General features: G+C 36.6%; 1 protein-coding gene across 1 annotated transcript in view; it reads right to left on the reverse strand.

The window, feature by feature from the left end:
* Positions 1-3,504: 3,504 nt before the first annotated feature.
* Positions 3,505-17,625, reverse strand: part of TMPRSS15 (transmembrane serine protease 15) — a gene marked incomplete at both ends in the record, with an annotated part of 146,724 nt that continues 132,603 nt past the window's right edge. Inside the window, 4 exons of the mRNA XM_079705404.1 lie at positions 3,505-3,672; positions 7,965-8,104; positions 11,285-11,380; positions 12,636-12,817. Coding sequence (XP_079561530.1) covers positions 3,505-3,672; positions 7,965-8,104; positions 11,285-11,380; positions 12,636-12,817 — 586 coding nt within the window. The remainder of the gene's footprint in view (positions 3,673-7,964; positions 8,105-11,284; positions 11,381-12,635; positions 12,818-17,625) is intronic.

The following is a 17,625-nucleotide window of genomic DNA, read 5'->3' on the forward strand; positions in this document are numbered from 1 at the left end:
ATTGGAAGCAGTTATTTTTGTCTCTTTCACCTTTATAAGTTGTAATCTAGTTAATGTAGTGTAAATTGCATTGAAATTTACAGTGTGCAAAATATTTTTCCTTTACATAAGTGTTAGATAAAAATGGACTGTTCTTGTATTTATTTTTACAGTGTTTCATTTTTCAATACATGCTGTTTTGATTAAAGAAATGTATCACTGTTGTCAACTGAATTCACACACACATAAATATATTACCATAGAAAAAGTTTCTTTTCTAGAAATGGCTCATCTTCTTTTAGTTTCTCTGCTTTGGGTCAGAGTATGTTTAGGAAATCTCTTCAGAAATAAGAAGTTATTTCATTAACCGTGGTATAAATCTAGTCAAATATTTTACTTGGAGGCAAGAATTGTCTAATTTCAGTTGTGCAAGACATGTGCCTTACAATTATTTTGCATTTAAAATTCAACAGATTTTGTAATAACTTTGTTAATAGCTGTATAAACAATAATATACTCGATCTAGAGCAACAAAAGTGGCATACACGATATAAATCATATGTCTTCACGTGTTGCCTGTGTAACCACAAGTAGCTCTCTGAGGGTTCTGGAATCGATTTAGCCCCTACCTTGCCAACAAAGCAAAGATGGTTGTTTGGGTTCTGGGATTGACCCTGGAGGCCGATACCTACAGAGTTTGCCTAAGGTTTTTCCTAGCTCCGTTTAGCCTCTGTCAGCATATAAGGCAGTTTTACAGTTGGGACTAGTTGAGTGGTCACCACTAGTGTGCAGTTAAGCACAGCACACTGACATTTCCACAAGGAAAGAAACTGAATTAGTATAAAAATGGGTTGGAGGGCATCAATGATCACGTGTTCACTGTCCATGTTTGGCTGAGAGAGTAAACTGGGGTGCCTCCGTCGTATCTTCTAGTTTCTTCAATGCTTGTGGCTCCTTCTTCTCAAGAGAGAGTTGTAACTATCTGGTCTTCAAATGTCTCTGTGCTCCTTTTAACCAAATAAAAAATCCTTGTTTCTGAAGAATGATCATTGGTGTTGTCTCAATATCTTAAGTGAACAAAGTACAGATATGTTTGCAATAATCTAGGGGAACAAATGACTGTTAAAGTGTGGTAAGAATGGAAGTTATGGTTGTAGACTCTTTTAAAGCTCATCTTTTCAGTTAGATAATGAAGAGCTTTCACTAAAGCAATTCACAACTCCAGTTGGTTGGCAAAATTAAGAGGCAAAATAGAAATTAGGGGGCATTGGTCCTTTTTCAGCTGCTCAGAGACTGAGGAAATAGGCAGCTGCGTTCTAAGCTTAGATCTGCCCACATTTAGCTCTTCTTTTTCTTTTCTTGGCGACCCATCTTTCTGGGCAGAGTAGGAGGCCAGCTGCTGGGATCTACCTCTTCCCTCCAAGCTCCCACCAGGCATTTCTTCCGTTAGTCAGGACTTGGTGGAGGGAGACTAGGCTTTCCCCATCGTCTGTGCCACCCACAACTGCAACAGCTGCAGGGCAGGAGAGGCAAAGCAATGGGGAAGGGACTTGGTTTTGCCTTTTATCTTGATCCAGAGCTGGATTACTCTTCCAGTGTCAATTACTAAATGCATACGTTCCTAGAGTTGGGATAATGAACTTCTCTCTTATTGGAAGATGGTAGAGAGACTGTCCTAAGGGTTCCTTAAGCTGACCTTTGAAAAATAAAAAGGAATAGGTGTTGTATTTGTATTTTCAGAGCATACTTCTAATAAGTGTTGTGAAATGCAGGTGGATTGCAGAAGAATATTCAGGAAATAAAATCAAACAGCAGACCCTGCCCTTGCTGTTCCATCCTTCCTATTAGGACCAGGTCATTGGAAAGGTTTTAAAAAAGAGTAGTGTGTTCAGGGACTCCCAATTTTTGTCCTAAAAATAAATGCTGTGATTGTTTACCAGGAATTTGTAATCCTCAATCATCTGGATACACCTTTTCTTTTTTTCTTTTTAAAATTTTTACTGGAGTATAGTTGATGTACAATGTTGCATTAGTTTCAGGTGTACAGCAAAGTCAATCAGTTATACATATACGTATATCCACCCTTTTAGATTCTTTTCCCATATAGATCATTACAGAGTATTGAGTAGAGTTCCCTGTGCTATACAGTAGGTCCTTGTTGGTTATCTGTTTTATATATAGCAGTGTATACATGTCACCTTCTTTATATGGTATTGTTTTCCCTTTCTCTGACCATTGCCCAGAGAGAGAGTCTTTTGCTAGGACAACTCATGATTATTTACTGTCCCTTCTCCCTGAAATTTCAGGAACACTCCCACCTACATGGTGGTCCCCACTGCTTCTTCAGTACGTCAGTAACAACTATTCCTCTCAGGTGTAGCCCAAGTCTCTTTTCTTCCATAAGGCCAATATCAACTGATTGATCCCTTCTTTCAACTGCTTGAAACCTTACTCTCTCTCTTCTATTACTTTGGACCATATAGACCCATGCAAGAATGTGTGTGTGTGTGTGTGTGTGTGTGTGTGTGTGTGTGTGTTTACATTTGTATTAATTTGTATGAATTTTGTCTTCCTGAATAAATCAGTAGATTTTGTGTGGTAAGCTAAATTGAAGTTTGCACTTACTCTGGAAATGATCCAAGAGATTAAAGCAGTGGAGCAAATTCATTTATTCCACATTTTTGGCCTTCCAGTGGGCAATTCAGCTGTGTCTAAATAAGTTTTGCACATGTTAGAAATATCCACCGTAACTCATCTATCAGAGAAAAACCACATTTGTAATAGTTTTATTTCTTTGATATGTCTGATAATTTTTGGAAACCTAAAAAACACTAGCTTGAAATAAACAGACCATATGAATAATCCAGGGAAAAAATGATCCAATGAAAGTATGACAATATTAGTTAATTTAGCTTTAATTTTGATACAAGGGCAATATATGGACTTGTGCTATTTTGCTGTTTAATTATCTTATTTGAGAGAATTGTGCAATCAATTTAGTTCAGGTCTATGACATGAGCTTACAATAAATATTTTTGATAAGTGGGGAAAATATTAAGGATGTGCTCAAGTTGGATTAGAAATGCATTTGGATAGAAAAGCAGGAGAATGATTGAGGTTCTTATAATAGTGATCTAAGCTGGAATTAGATAATTTACAGCAGTCTATTTTAAACAATAACATACTTTGTGCAAAGAGTTTATTTTGCTTCTCCTAATTTTGCTTAAACTTTAAGTGTAATAGTATATGCTTTAAAATAACATTCCTTTAAATAAGAGAATATGATAAAAATAATGATTAAGAACAAAGGAAGTAATATCTGTGAAAGAATAACTGTTCACAATAAAATCAAACTTTATTATTTTAAAGTTACTTTGTATTGTAGAGATTAGTTTTTGTTTTCTCCCCCAGCATTTCGGTGGCTTAGGTAAAGAATCAAGGCTTTTAGAAATGATATTTTCAAAACTCTCAATTTCCATGCTTCTTAAAGTGGAATGGGAAAACTGCCTGATTTTCATCTTTGCTTTAGGAAACACTCCAATGTAGAAAACTTTGTATCCATTCTGTGAACCTCGGGACCCGGGAGTATACCCCTGGGCGATTAGGCAGTGCACACTGGTATCCAAATGACGTCACACCAACCAGGAACCATCTGTTGTTTTCTTGGCACGTGAGTGGTCCTCCTGAATCCCCCTAAAGAGTAAATTGCAAAAGAAAATTGTAGATGTGTGATCAATTGATATATATATATATATATATATATATATATATATATATATATATATATATATTAAGCAAATAAGTTCAAAACTGAAGATCAAAAATATGGTTTAATTGCCATTGCAAGTCATCTGTAAATATTCTCACCATCACTCTAGGTCAAGAATTAGAAACTTTCTCTGCTCAGTAAGTACACAGAGAAACTCTGGCAACTAAAACAAAATTTATATGCAATTTTTTATGATTCACTCTTATAGAAAGCATTTCCTTGCTTTAAGTATGGCATTTTAATGGGTACCAAGAAATTTTCTAAGGCACAACTCTGAGAACATCCCAACCAAAATACATGTTAAAAGCTAATCCTTTTATTAAAGAAGATATGTCCTAAGTATTATGGGGGCTTTGTGGTAAGACAATATTCCACATTATGTGCTTTAGGATAACTAATAACTCACACATAAAGTTGATTTTAGTTCTCTTGGGCAGCATTAATTTTTTGGCATTAGACAAGCACAGTCAGATTTGAAAAAAAATATTTCAACTGAAATAGGCACATTTATGATATAATTTCTAGTGAGAGGCACACATTTTCATCTATCTTGATGAAATGCTTTTAATTTTCATAAATGTTAATTATAGCAATTCCTAGTTAGTTAATTACATGGATTTTATTTCCACAGGATTATTCCTGTGTAATGCAAATGAATATAATGCAAATGTATAGTACCGTTATTTAATGATAGAGAATTGACAAATATTTTCCCACATTAATTGTGAAAGCATTTTAAATTAATCTTTTCTTTTTTATATTTATGAAGGAACTTAAAGCCTTGTGTACTTTGGTAAATCACTGGTACAATAGAATATTTCAGCTAAGCTTATGTAAAAAACTATCCTGAGAGACATTTTGCCTGATTCTTTATCACCTTTGGGACTTATATTTAAGGGAAAAAAATGTGGTCTAGAAAATCACCCTTTCTCTCCTGAGGAAGAGGAGCATAAATCTCATTGGCAACCATGGGTTACTCCTTTTCTAGATGTAACAAATGCGTTCAAGCTGTTTGAAGGCGGGGATTGTGATTGTACTTCTGCATCCTAAGCCCTTAGTTCATAATATGGTTCAGAAATATTTACGGAACAGTGTCAATTCAAGGTAAGAATAAATACTGACTCAAAGTGATACGTGACTTAGAAGTTAGTAAAAATAAACCTCAAATGTTTGGGTATTTTAAAAAGGAGTCATTTTGTTTGCTTCATATTTTCAAAAATAATTTCATATTTTTTAAAAGACAGTAGAATCCAGACGTTGATTACTTGAACAAGGATTTTAAATTACCCAGCACATATTGGCTCAGTGGCTGTTATTCAAAGAATCCACCAGCAGGCCTGAGGCCAAACAGCTGAGTGTTCTGTCTGGGTCTATCACTTCCCATCATCTAACTACATACACCATTTCAGTTCTACTGTGTTACTTCTCCTTGCCTTCATTTTCTGATTTGTTCAATGAAGTTATTTCCTTCCATTATCTCAGAGATGTGTAAGTACTTCAAAAATATGAGTGAATGTCCAGACCATAAAGTATTAACCTAAAATTTATGTTTCTATGGAGATGCTATATTTATAAAGAAAAACAAAAATCATTAACTTCTTTGACTGAACATCTGAGTATAAGGGTTGGAGACCATTTTTATTTAGGGTAGTGGTTCTTAAACCTTGGATTGCATCAGAATCACCTGAGGGCTTGCTCACACAGACATTGCTGGGCCTCCACCTCTAGAGTTTCTGATTCAGTGACTCTCTGGCAAGGCCAAGAATTTGCACCTATAACCAGATTTCACGTGATGCTGATCTCCTGGATTGGAGGCCACACTTCGAAAACCAGTAGTGTATAGAACAAGTCTCAGAATAGTCAGCAGAATGGGTTTGCTCTTTGTGTCACTCACTTAGTTTTATAGAGAGAGGACTTATGACAGACATTCATGGTGCCTTAAAATCCAAACAGCTGCCTAGCAAGCACAAGCCTTTGGGAAGCCAGAAGATATTCAAGAACATGTGAATGACTAATAAGGCAAATTCTTCACCACTCTAGGGAAAAAATAATGCTTTGAAGAACTTATTCAAGTGATATATCAATAGTAACATATGCATAATTTAAAATAATGTATCCTTATGTAATCAGTCCTCCTTTTTAACACAATATTAAAGATGAACAAAGAAAATCATGTAACTCTCTAGACAATCAATTACTCAATCATGATAACATTATATTACACAAGGTATTGCCTTGTGTGGGAGCTTTCTTACTTGCTAATGAATAACGTACTAAAACTATCTAGAAATTGGAACCAAATATGAGATTTCAGAGATCTGGCATGAGTTGCTGGCTTAATGTAAACCAAGCATCGATAACATCAGCAGTCATATTTTCTACCTAGTGCATGAAGTGTCTGCCACACAACCCCCATTAACTCTAATTGAAGTTATACAGCTGATTTCCCTTCTGAACAATAATTCTATAAATCTCCCTCTAAGTGGCAATATATCTTACCTTTAGTACACTTTTCATTTTAAAAGGAAAGTATAAGAGAAAAATTGTAAACAAGAATGCTATCCTATTCGTCTTGAATATGCAACTGTCATCAAAGCAGAATAAATGTAAAACTAAGCTGAACATTTAAGATGACATGAGACATTGGCTTCACTAGAGAACACATATTCAGATCCACCTGTGTAACTGTCTGTTAAGAAAGTCTTGTATTCAGTCCAATTATTATGACATATGTATTAGTATGTGTTCATATAGATAACAAGTTGTTTACACTAACAAGTGAAGCCATTTCCTCACAGTATAGATTGCTAATCTGCATTTGTAGATTATTCATTTGCTCAGTATTGCTATCAGGTTTAATCTAATCCAGTAGATGTTCGTGCATTAATATTTTATTAATTTTCAAATATAGAAAATATGCTCCAAAATTTATTTCCAAAATCTCATAATAAAAATTGTTAATATTTTTGTGCAAGTACTTAATGCCTTACACGTGTTATCTCTTTTAAACCTCTCAATAATACCTAAGTGACTTGCCCAGACTCACTGGTAAGTGTTAAAGCAAGGGTCAAAAAAGTAGTTTGAGCACAGAATCCATGCTTTCGTGGCTAGTTCATACTGCACCTAAAATTTAATTATAAATCTAAAATCTAGCAGAATTTACTTTTTATTTGTTGAATGTATATAGATTTCATGGAGCTGATAGATGTCTACATTATTTCTAGGTGGAAATAGAGACACAGATGTAGAGAACAAACGTATGGACATCAAGGTGGGAAAGTGGCAGGGATGGTGGTGGTGTGATGAATTGGGAGAGTGGGATTGACATATACACACTAATCTGTATAAAATAGATAACTAATAAGAACCTGCTGAATAAAAAAATAAATAAAATTCAAAAATTCAAAAAATAAAAATAAAAGCAAAAGCAAAAAAAAAAAGTTTTATCTTCCAAGAGAGTTAGTTTGTGGGTAAGAGTTTTCTTTGAAAGCCACACTAGTCAAAAGAATGAGCAAAAAATCACACCTCTCTAAAAAGTTCCAATTGAAAACCTCTTTAGGACACTGGATGCCAACTTATTAGTGCTTCTATTTACTTATTTTAATGTTATTCTAAAAGTATTTGTATTTTTAAATAAATCATTTTTTTATTCTGTAAAAAACAAAACAAAACAAAAAAAACCTAGTGATACTTCAAACATATTGCAGGCTCTCCAGGTTGGCTTTCATCCAGAAATTATTCTGGGTCACTGGACACCTGGACTAGACTCTAAATCAGGGTTGAGAATTAGAGGAGTACAGGCCAATTTGGCCCACAGACCTGTTTTTCTTTGATTTGTTTGAATAGGGTTTTAAAGAATTTGAAATTTGAAAATAAATGATTCTAGCTAAGGTACATACTCTCCAGCTCACCCCCAGGCCCACTACTGCATATTTTTCCTGGCAGTCAGACACATCCACATGTTATGCCTAGTCTCTAAAGACATCTGATTTGTAACCTTTGTTGATAAAAATTAGTTCTGTTTCTAATGCTCAGGTCCACCCAGGACTACTATGCAAATAAGCCACAAATAAAAGTGAAAAATCACAGTTTTGTAAATGAGGAAATGAAATTAAGACCCTGATGATTTCTGCACTCCCTAATCATTGTTGAGTGATGAACTCATCATGTAGCAATGCTTTCTGGAAATATTGGGTGAGCAGTTTTACATATTTACCTGACAAGAATCTACACCTCCTTCTTCGTAGCCTGCACACACCATATTTTCTGTAATGTCATACTCTGGCATCTCTTGTTGGCATTTCTCATTTGATAGAAGGGGAACATCAGCTTCTTGCAGTATGTCTGCAGAAGGACCTGTTCAAAATGGATAATGCAGCCAGCCAGTCAGAAGTGATCAACATGCATCATTGAAGGAGCCACCATCAGTCTTTTTTATTTCAACAGTTCACTCTCATTACCGAGTACTGTGTGTATACATAATGGAACTAAATGCTAAAAGCACATAATAAAGCCCATCTGCAGATTTTGCCAAGTGGGTAACAGTAAAGCACTTCTTTAGTTCCCAAGGGTTAGCAGGGATGGTGGATTGGACTAGACGGTCTTTAGGTATTTTCAGTAATTTCAAATGGTTACAGCATTGCTTATGGGGGAAAAAAGCCCGCCAACACAAAAAGTTTCATTCATGGAAATCAGCAAAGTCTCAGAAATCCAGCAGTGCTTTTCATTTGGCACCTGAAGAGGTGCTCCCTTATAATGGCATTCAGCTCCTTCGTGGGGCTGTATGAGCAAACAGGTGCATACTGAACAGGAGACGAAGCTCAGAGGAACTGTGCCCTGGTCTCAGGGCAATCAGCTTGTCATCCACATGCAGGGGAAGAGAAAGGAGGCATTTAGTAGCAGAGTATACTTCCATGCTTTTCACAAAATGACTCATCTACTGGAAGCATGAATCTCTGTTTACCGAAATACTAATCCCAAGAGGGATGTGAAAAAAGCAGGTGTCTAGTGCGCCAAGAAAAGGTACATGATAAGCACTTTCTAATAATTAGCAATTCTATTTGCTTTCTCAAGAAAGGCAGAAAGTTGAAAATAAGCTAGTACATTTGACAGCCAGTGTTGTTGCAAAAATGTATGTGCCCTCATTTCTAGCTAAGTTTTATCACCACACTAAAAAGACAAGAAACAAATGCGCACGCGCACAGAGGTGCAAAGCAATGTATGCGTAATCAGTGGTGTGTTGGTAAATGTTTAATAACTGATTTTTCAAGAAATAAAAACAAAGCCCCACTGTGTATTGTCTGCCAAATTGCCTGTTGTAAACACTCCAAACATTTCAAAGTACAGGTATGACAGCGAGCATGAAGTTGGGAGCTGATACCAGCTGGTGCCAGTGACTTCAGAGGCTGGATGACTTTTAAAGTTTGACAATGAACTTTAATTTTAAAAGGTGACTTAGAGAGGTTAAGATGGGGGAGAACTTTAAACATCTCACTGTCATTTGTTCTATGAAGACTGAGGATGGGCTGGTAGAATTAGTTTTAGAATAAAAATCAAAGAAACTTTTGCTGCTTGTCAAGGAAGAAAAAATTGGATATATGATAAAACTTTTTGGTAGAAAAAAATTTGAGCAGTGTTCTTACATTTTATACTTGTCAACATGGGTTACCATAAGGATAATTGCAAATATACGTATTCATACCAAATAACCCACATAAAAATGTCAGTGAAGTTATTTAAGTTTACTAGTTGCCTTAATTTAATCAAATAATACTTCTTTCTCTCTTACTAAGCAACATGTTCATGACCTTAAAAAATTAATTAGTGTAATATACTCAAAGGGGAAAAACTGGGGGTTTAGAAGTAGTTGGAAACCCTAAGAAAAAGTTCATAAAATTTGTTAAAATTGCCACACCCAAGAAGTATTTAAAAGTGATCTGTTTATTCCTAAATGAAATTGATCTCAGATGCAGATGTTTTTCTTGGCTCCATACCACTCCTAGAGACTTTTCCTAAGTCAATTAAATGCATAGCTTTAGTAACAATAAGCAAATGTGAGCAAGTTTACTCAACTCTTAAAACAATAATAATTTCCTATGGAATAAAGAGTCTTAAATTTTGTTAGTAGATAATTTGCTTTTGAAGAGTACATTGTGGTCATAAATGTCTTTTAGCTTGAAGTCTGATAGAGAAAATATCTATCTAAGAATCATTTTTACTCTTTAGATTTCAAATTTAATAAGTCATGACATTTTTCAAGTGGAGGAAATATAATAATATACAGACTTTGACTTCAACATACTTTATGGGCAGCAGAAATGAAGCATTTCAACAACATAACGTAATTGCAGTGGAGAACCTTTGTCAGAATCATCAGGCAAGGGTTTGACTTAGATTTTATGCTCTCTTTTACAAGAAGTAAGGATATTTTAGCTGTGAATCCTTTGCTTCTGGGACATGCACCTCCCCACAAGATTTTGTGCCTTTTCATCTTAAATGCAATTAGGATTTTTAAATATCATGGATATGACCTGTTGTAACTCTAGAGACCAGGTTTTTCCACCCAACAATAGTGTTGTTCCTTGTTGCTTAACTATTAGTGAGTGGTCAAACTCGAGCCTAGATGGAGTAACTCCTATTAGGAGTTTTGAAACCAATGAACCTTGCAGTTACGTTTAGAGGGTTTGAAATACTAGAATGCTTTAAAAAAAAAAGTGTGGTTATTTGTTTTCCATTGTAAGACCCGCTTTATTTGCCATGAAGAAAGAAAATAAATTTCCCAATTTAACTGTGGCATTTTTTTATTTTACATAGTTTAATGTGAAAAAACGTACATCTTAGAGTTGATGAAATATTGCAAGGATATTGAAAAAAAATTTATCGAGGTATCATTGACATACAACATTATATTATTTTCAGGTGTACAGCGTAATTTGATATTCTTTGTTTGGAAAATATGCTATTAAATAATGCTGGTGAGTCAATGGTTTATTAATTTATAGTCTTCAATGTAAGATTCATGCCATATCTGAGTCTTCTTGTCAGTAGGCGGAATTAGCACCTTGAAACTGATTCCCTTCTCATCTTAGGGAATGTGAGTGTGAAACATTTATATGATAAATACAAATAGTTTTATTGATTTGGAAAATGTAACAGTTAATAATTTGGCTTTTGATGAGACTTTATCCATATGCTTTATAAAAATACATTTTTGTAGCCTTTGGTTATATCATTTCAATAGGTATATATTTTCATCAGAGAGTTTATAATACTAAATTCAGATATTGAGTTTAGGGAATGCTTGAATTTCCCTCTAATAAGAATTATAGTTTTATAATATGCTCCATGCAATTTGGAAAAAAAAATTTAACTATACAAATATGCAACATATGAATATAAGCCAGACAGTGATTTTAAGAGATACTGCAGAAAATTGTTAGAGTATAAGAGTTTTTTAAAATGTTGAAAATATTCACAGGATAGAGCAACAGCATGCTTTTTGCTAATAGGCGTTTCCTATTGAGTCTGATAATTTACCTTGATATACAAGTGTTCCCCAGCCAGCAATAGAACAAATTCTTCCAGGAGGAAAAACTTGATTTTCTTCGGGTAAGCAAATAGGTTGTATATAATCTGTAAACATGAAAGAAAACAAGAACAGACACACATTCATTTCCAAAAGTTTTAAAAATCAATCATTTTCAACATTTCATCTAAAAAAACCCTTGCATTTTCATTTTACCCTGCCTGGACATATTTTAGACATCAATCTTAGGGGAAAGAAACATTTCAGAGAAGCACTTCTTTGACAGTGGATTAGGTACCACTGGTGGCCTTTTAGGATCCTCTCCATTGTCTCTATGACTCTGTTATTAAGTACACAACATCCTAGTTCTGGAATTAGTCATTTACATTTGATTTTTAAATAATCACAGTACTTAATAGAATGTGGTTCCAGTTCTATGAAAATCTTGGTAAGGCTGTTTTTTTCAGGGTCAGTGAAGAGAAACTTGGGCAAATGTTCTGAGGTTTTTTAAAATTTTCCCCAATTACCTCCACATTCAAAAAGCTTTTAGGCAATTGTTTTATAGGGTACTTATGGAGGCATTAGCATTGGTGGCTGACTTTTTCAGCCTTTCTCCAACGGTTTGCAAGCCTCCTAACTTTCATTCAACATCCATGACATGTAAAACCGAAGGCAGACACAAAAGTGAATAAAAGGATAGGGCTAATACAACGAACTACAGCAATCATCTGCCTTTGTTAAGAGCTCTCATGCATGCGGAGACAGAATTCCAGAGGAGCACAGGGATGCACTCTCTCTTGACTGGGCCCTGGGAAAGTCTTCAGAGTAAAGGTTGGAGCTGAGCAGAGCCCTTCAGGATAAATTTCACTCCCTCAGGTGATTTCTTGCACCTTCTCTAGGTATTTGGAGGAAATCCTCCATCTGCCATTTTATTAATATTATTGAATCTCCTTTATGAATGACCATTCTTACTCACTTCGCTCTTTGAATATATGCTTGTTTCTCACTTTGTCCTACTCCGGCCTTTGTGGCAGATGGACCTATCTTTCTTTCCCAGAGAAACATAGACGGCACGCAATAGAGCATGACCTATTATCTCTGGGCTGCTCCTTGGAGTTTACTGATATAAAGGGCTCTGAGAGTTGTATTTTACTGTTCAATTTTCTAGAAAGTTGGATTTAAGCACCGTGATGAAGGTAATTTAATGTGTTTCTCTACATTCCCCAATTCCATTTAAATTATAGTGATTTCTATAACAAATTATCCAACTTTTATGGACTATTAATGCACTGGTACTGATATTTCAAATCTAATTTTGAATTAATTTGGGCAGATAAGATGACTAAAACTGATTTCTCTTACCTGTGTAATTCACTTTCGATTCAAGATGAATCATGGCAATGTCACTGTCCTTTCTCCGTATATTGTAGTGTGGATTAATGACAATTTGGTCTATCAACCGAGTTTCTATTTGAGGAGAAGTCAAATTCAATGTCATATGCAGGGCTAGGACTGCTTTCCACTTAGATGGCTCTAAATTTCTCCTAAAGTTTATGAAAAAGAAGAATAAGAAACTCTCCATCCACCACAGTTACTTTCTAGAGATCTTCACAGTAGGTATTTCAGAATTATGTGTTCCCATCCTCAAATATTCTTGAATTTCTTTGAAGAATTCTTCTTTAAAAATATTTCCTTAATTTCAATTTTTTTCTGATCAGATCATAGAGGAAGCGTTAATTTGTGCTAATGTCTATAACTTCTCTTAAGTCATCTCTTAATCTCTGGTTCTAGCTTGTGGTTTTCAACTTCCGTTTCCCATTAGAATCACCTGGAATGCTTTTACATAACACTGTTACCTGCTCCCCCTTCTCCATCTCTGGTTTAATGAGTCTGGGATGGAGAGGGGAATTTTAAAAATTCATTTTTCAATTAAATCTCCATGTTGATGGTAATGCATAGCCAGGTTTGAGAAACGCTGCTTTAGATCATATTCCAGTGTGGAGACTGCATCTTTGTCCAGGGTTTCCCTTAGCAACCACAGTAGCTATGGTAACAATGGAAGGAGGTTCAGCAGCATCTCCTGTTTAGGAGGTCACTGAATTCACACAGAGTTCACATAAACAGTAAAACCTATTATGATGTTTATAAGCTAATACATGAGCTTGAGTAATTTCCACACATAATGAACTTGAAAAATTTTTCATACACAATGTTGACCATTGATAATGTAGTGGTAAAAGGTAACATTTGTGTTATAGGCAGATTAAATTGGAGAGTATATTAGAATCTGAAAGTGTACAGGGACTCCTAAATGTGCTACTGGCCTGCAACATCTTCACGCCAAGAAATTACCAGTGAACAGTTGGAATTAAGCCAACTGAGCCATATTCACAATGAAGTCAAAATTCAATAACTGCAGGCTTCCCTGGTGGCGCAGTGGTTGAGAGTCTGCCTGCCGATGCAGGGGACGTGGGTTCGTGCCCCAGTCTGGGAAGATCCCACATGCCGTGGAGCGGCTGGGCCTGTGAGCCATGGCCACTGAGCCTGCGCATCCAGAGCCTGTGCTCCACAATGGGAGAGGCCACAACAGTGAGAGAAAAAAAAATTCAGTAACTGCAATTAGAGCAGAGCTAGTGATTTAATTCTCAAGAGTTTCAAATGCTTAGTTTAACATGGTATTTCAAATGTTAAAATACAAGTCACTTACAAATATATAAATATATAAAGAGCATGAAGTTATTTCAAGTCCATCTGTTTATCTTTTTATCTATCTATACATTACATTGTTATATTTCCTAAAGGATTATGTTTGATCAAGTAGCAGTCTTCAGTAAAGCCAATGAATGCCCAAGCATCCAGTAAGCACCTGCTGATAACCGCACTGCCTTAAAATCTGAGGAAACTTGCTAAGTGCTTTAGAGCAGTAAAATGACTCCCATTTATGGAGAAGCTGTTTTGTGCCAAGTGTAGTGCCAAACACTTTGCATCATCTCATTTCACCTTTAACACAGTTCTATGAATTTTACAATTAGAACAAACTGGGTGCTAACAGTTTAAAATGGTAGGGTAGAGAGGATCGGTGCTGACCAGCACTCACCAGCCTGAGATGCTTGTCTGCTCACCCGCTGGCGCAGGTAGGGGCTGGGAGCTGAGGCTCGGGCTTTGGAGGTCAGACCACAGAGAGAGGACTGGGGTTGGCTGTGTGAAGACAGACTAAAGGGGGCTACTGCGCCACGGCTAACAGGGAGGGAGCCTGGGGAAAAGTCTGGACCTGCTGGAGAGGCAAGAGATAGTTGTTTCAGGGTGCACAAGGAGAGGGAATTTCTGTTCTGTGAGCTCACAGAAGGCAGAGCACCGCCTAAGTGAGCTCCAGAGATGGGCGTGAGCTGCGGCTATCATCTGTGCCCACAGACGGGCACAGACCGCTAATGCTGTTGCTGCTGTAACCAAGAATCCTGTGTGCAAGCACAGGCCACTACCCACACCACCCTGGGAGCCTGTGCAACCCACCAATGCCAGTGTCCCATGATCCAGGAGCAACTTTCCCGGGAGAACACATGGCAAGCCTCAGGCTGGTGCAACGTCAGGCCGGCCTCTGCCACCTCAGGCTCACCCTGCATTCCAATTATGACTACTGTACCCCTCCGTCTCCCTGGCCTGAATGAGCAAGACCACCTATTCGGCTGCTGCTTTAACCCCCTCCTGTCTGGGCAGGGAACATAGGCCTGAGGGTGGCCTACATGCAGAGTTGGGGTCAAAACAAAAGCTGAACCCCAGGAGCTGTGCGAACAAAGAAGAGAAAGGGAAATTTCTCTGTGCAGCCTCAGGAACAGCAGATTAAATCCCTGCAATCAACTTGATAAACTCTGTATCTGAGGAATATCTGAATAGACAACAAATGTTCCCAAAATTGAGGTGGTGGACTTTGGGAGCAACTGCAGACTTGGGGTTTGCTTTCTGGGTCTGATTTGTTTTTGGTCTTATATTTATCTTAGTTTAGCTTTTAGTGCTTGTTATCATTGGTGGATTTGTTTATTGGTTTGGTTGCTCTCTTCCTTTTTTATTTTATTTTGTGAGTGTTTGTCTATGTTTCTTTGTGTGATTTTGTCTGTTTAGATTTGCTTTTACCATTTGTCTTATGGTCCTCTCTGTTCGTATTTTTGTTTGTTTGTTTTTATCACTGCATGTGTGCATGTTTCTTTGTGTGATTCTGTCTATTTAGGTTTGCTTTACCATTTGTCCTTGAGTTCTGTCTGTTTTTTGTTGTTGTTGTGTTTTGTTTCTTTCTTTCTTTTTATGACTGTGTGTGTGTATGTTTCTTTGTGTGACTTCGTCTGTTTAGTTTTGCTTTTACCATTTGTTTTGAGGTTCTGTCTGTTTGTTTTTTTTGTTCTTCTTTTCTTTCTGAGTCATGCAGCTGGCAGGGTCTTGGTGCTCCGGCCTACTGTCAGGCCTGAGCCTCTGAGGTGGGAGAACTGAGGCAAGGATATTGGACCAAAAGAGACCCCCCAGCCCCACATAATATTAATCAGTGAGAGCTCTCCCAGAGATCTCCATCTCAGCACTAAAACCCAGCTCCACCCAACGGCCAGCAAACTCCAGTGCTGGACGCCCTATGACAAACAACTAATAAGAGAAGAACACAACCCCACCCATTAGCAGAGAAGCTGCCTAATGTCATACTAAGTCCACAGACACCCCAAAACACACCACCGGACATGGCCCTGCCCAACAGAAGGACAAAATCCAGCCCCAACCCACAGAACACAGGCATGTGTCCCTCTCCACCAGGAAGCCTACACAAGACACTGAACCAACCTCATCCATAGTGGGCAGACACCAAAAATAACAGGAACTACAAACCTGCAGCCTGTGAAAAGTAGATCCCAAACACAGTAAACAAAATGAAAACACAGAGATATATGCAGCAGATGAAGGAGCAAGGTAAAAACCCTCCAGACGAAAAAAGTGAAGAGGAAATAGTCTACCTGAAAAAGAATGCAGACTAATGATAGGAAAGATGATCCAAATCTTGGAAAAAATACAAGGAACATTTAACAAAGACTTAGAAGAAATAAAGAGCAAACAAACAATGATGAACAACACAATAAATGAAATTAAAAATACTCTAGAAGGAATCAATAGCAGAATAACTCATGCAAAAGAACGGGTAAGTGACCTGGAAGATAGAATATTGGAAATAACTGCCACAGAGCAGAATAAAGAAAAAAGAATGAAAAGAATTAAGGACAGTCTCAGAGACACACCAACCTTTGAATTATAGGGGTTCCAGAAGGAGAAGAGAGAGAGAAAGGACCTGAGAAAATATTTGAAGAGATTATCAAGCCTTGGTAAATTTAAGAAAACTGAAAATGTATCAAGTGCCTTTTCTGACTACAACACTATGAGACTAGATATCAATTACAGGAAAAAATTGTAAAAAATACAAACACATGGAGGCTAAACAGTATGTGACTAAATAACTAAGAGATCACTGAAGAAATAAAAGAGGAAATCAAAAAATACGTAGAAACAAATGACAGTGAAAACACAAATACCCCAAACCTATGGGATGCAGCAAAAGCAGTTCTAAGAAGGAAGTTTATAGCAATACAATCTTACCTCAAGAAACAAGAAAAATCTCAAATAAAAAAACTAATCTTACCCCTAAAGCAATTAGAGAGAGAACAAAAAACCCCCCAAATTTAGCAGAAGGGAAGAAATCATAAAGATCAGATCAGAAATAAATGAAAAAGAAATGAAGGAAACAATAGCAAACATCCATAAAAACAAAAGCTGGTTCTTTGAGAACATAAACAAAATTGATAAACCATTAGCCAGACTCATTAAAAAAAAAAGGGAGAAGACTCAAATCAACAGAATTAGAACAAAAAAGGAGAAGTAACAACTGACACTACAGAAATACAAAGGATCATGACAGATTACTACAAGCAACTATATGTCAATAAAATGGAGAACCTGAAAGAAATGGACAAATTCTTAAGTACAACCTTCCAAGACTGAACCAGGAAGAAATATAAAATATAAATAGACCATTCACAAGCACTGAGATTGAAACTGTGACGAAAAATCTTCCAACAAACAAAAACCCAGGATCTGATGGCTTCACAGGCGAATTCTATCAAAAATTTAGAGAAGAGATAACACCTATCCTTCTCAAACTCTTCCAAAATATAGCAGAGGGAAGAACACTCCCAAACTCATTCTACGAGGCCACCAACACCCTGACACCAAAAGCAGACAAAGATGTCACAAAAAAAGAAAACTACAGACTAATATCACCAATGAACATAGATGCAAAAATCCTTAACAAAATACTAGCAAACAGAGT

The sequence above is a fragment of the Hyperoodon ampullatus genome (assembly GCF_949752795.1).
Source record: "Hyperoodon ampullatus genome assembly, chromosome: 5".
Taxonomy (NCBI): domain Eukaryota; kingdom Metazoa; phylum Chordata; class Mammalia; order Artiodactyla; family Ziphiidae; genus Hyperoodon; species Hyperoodon ampullatus.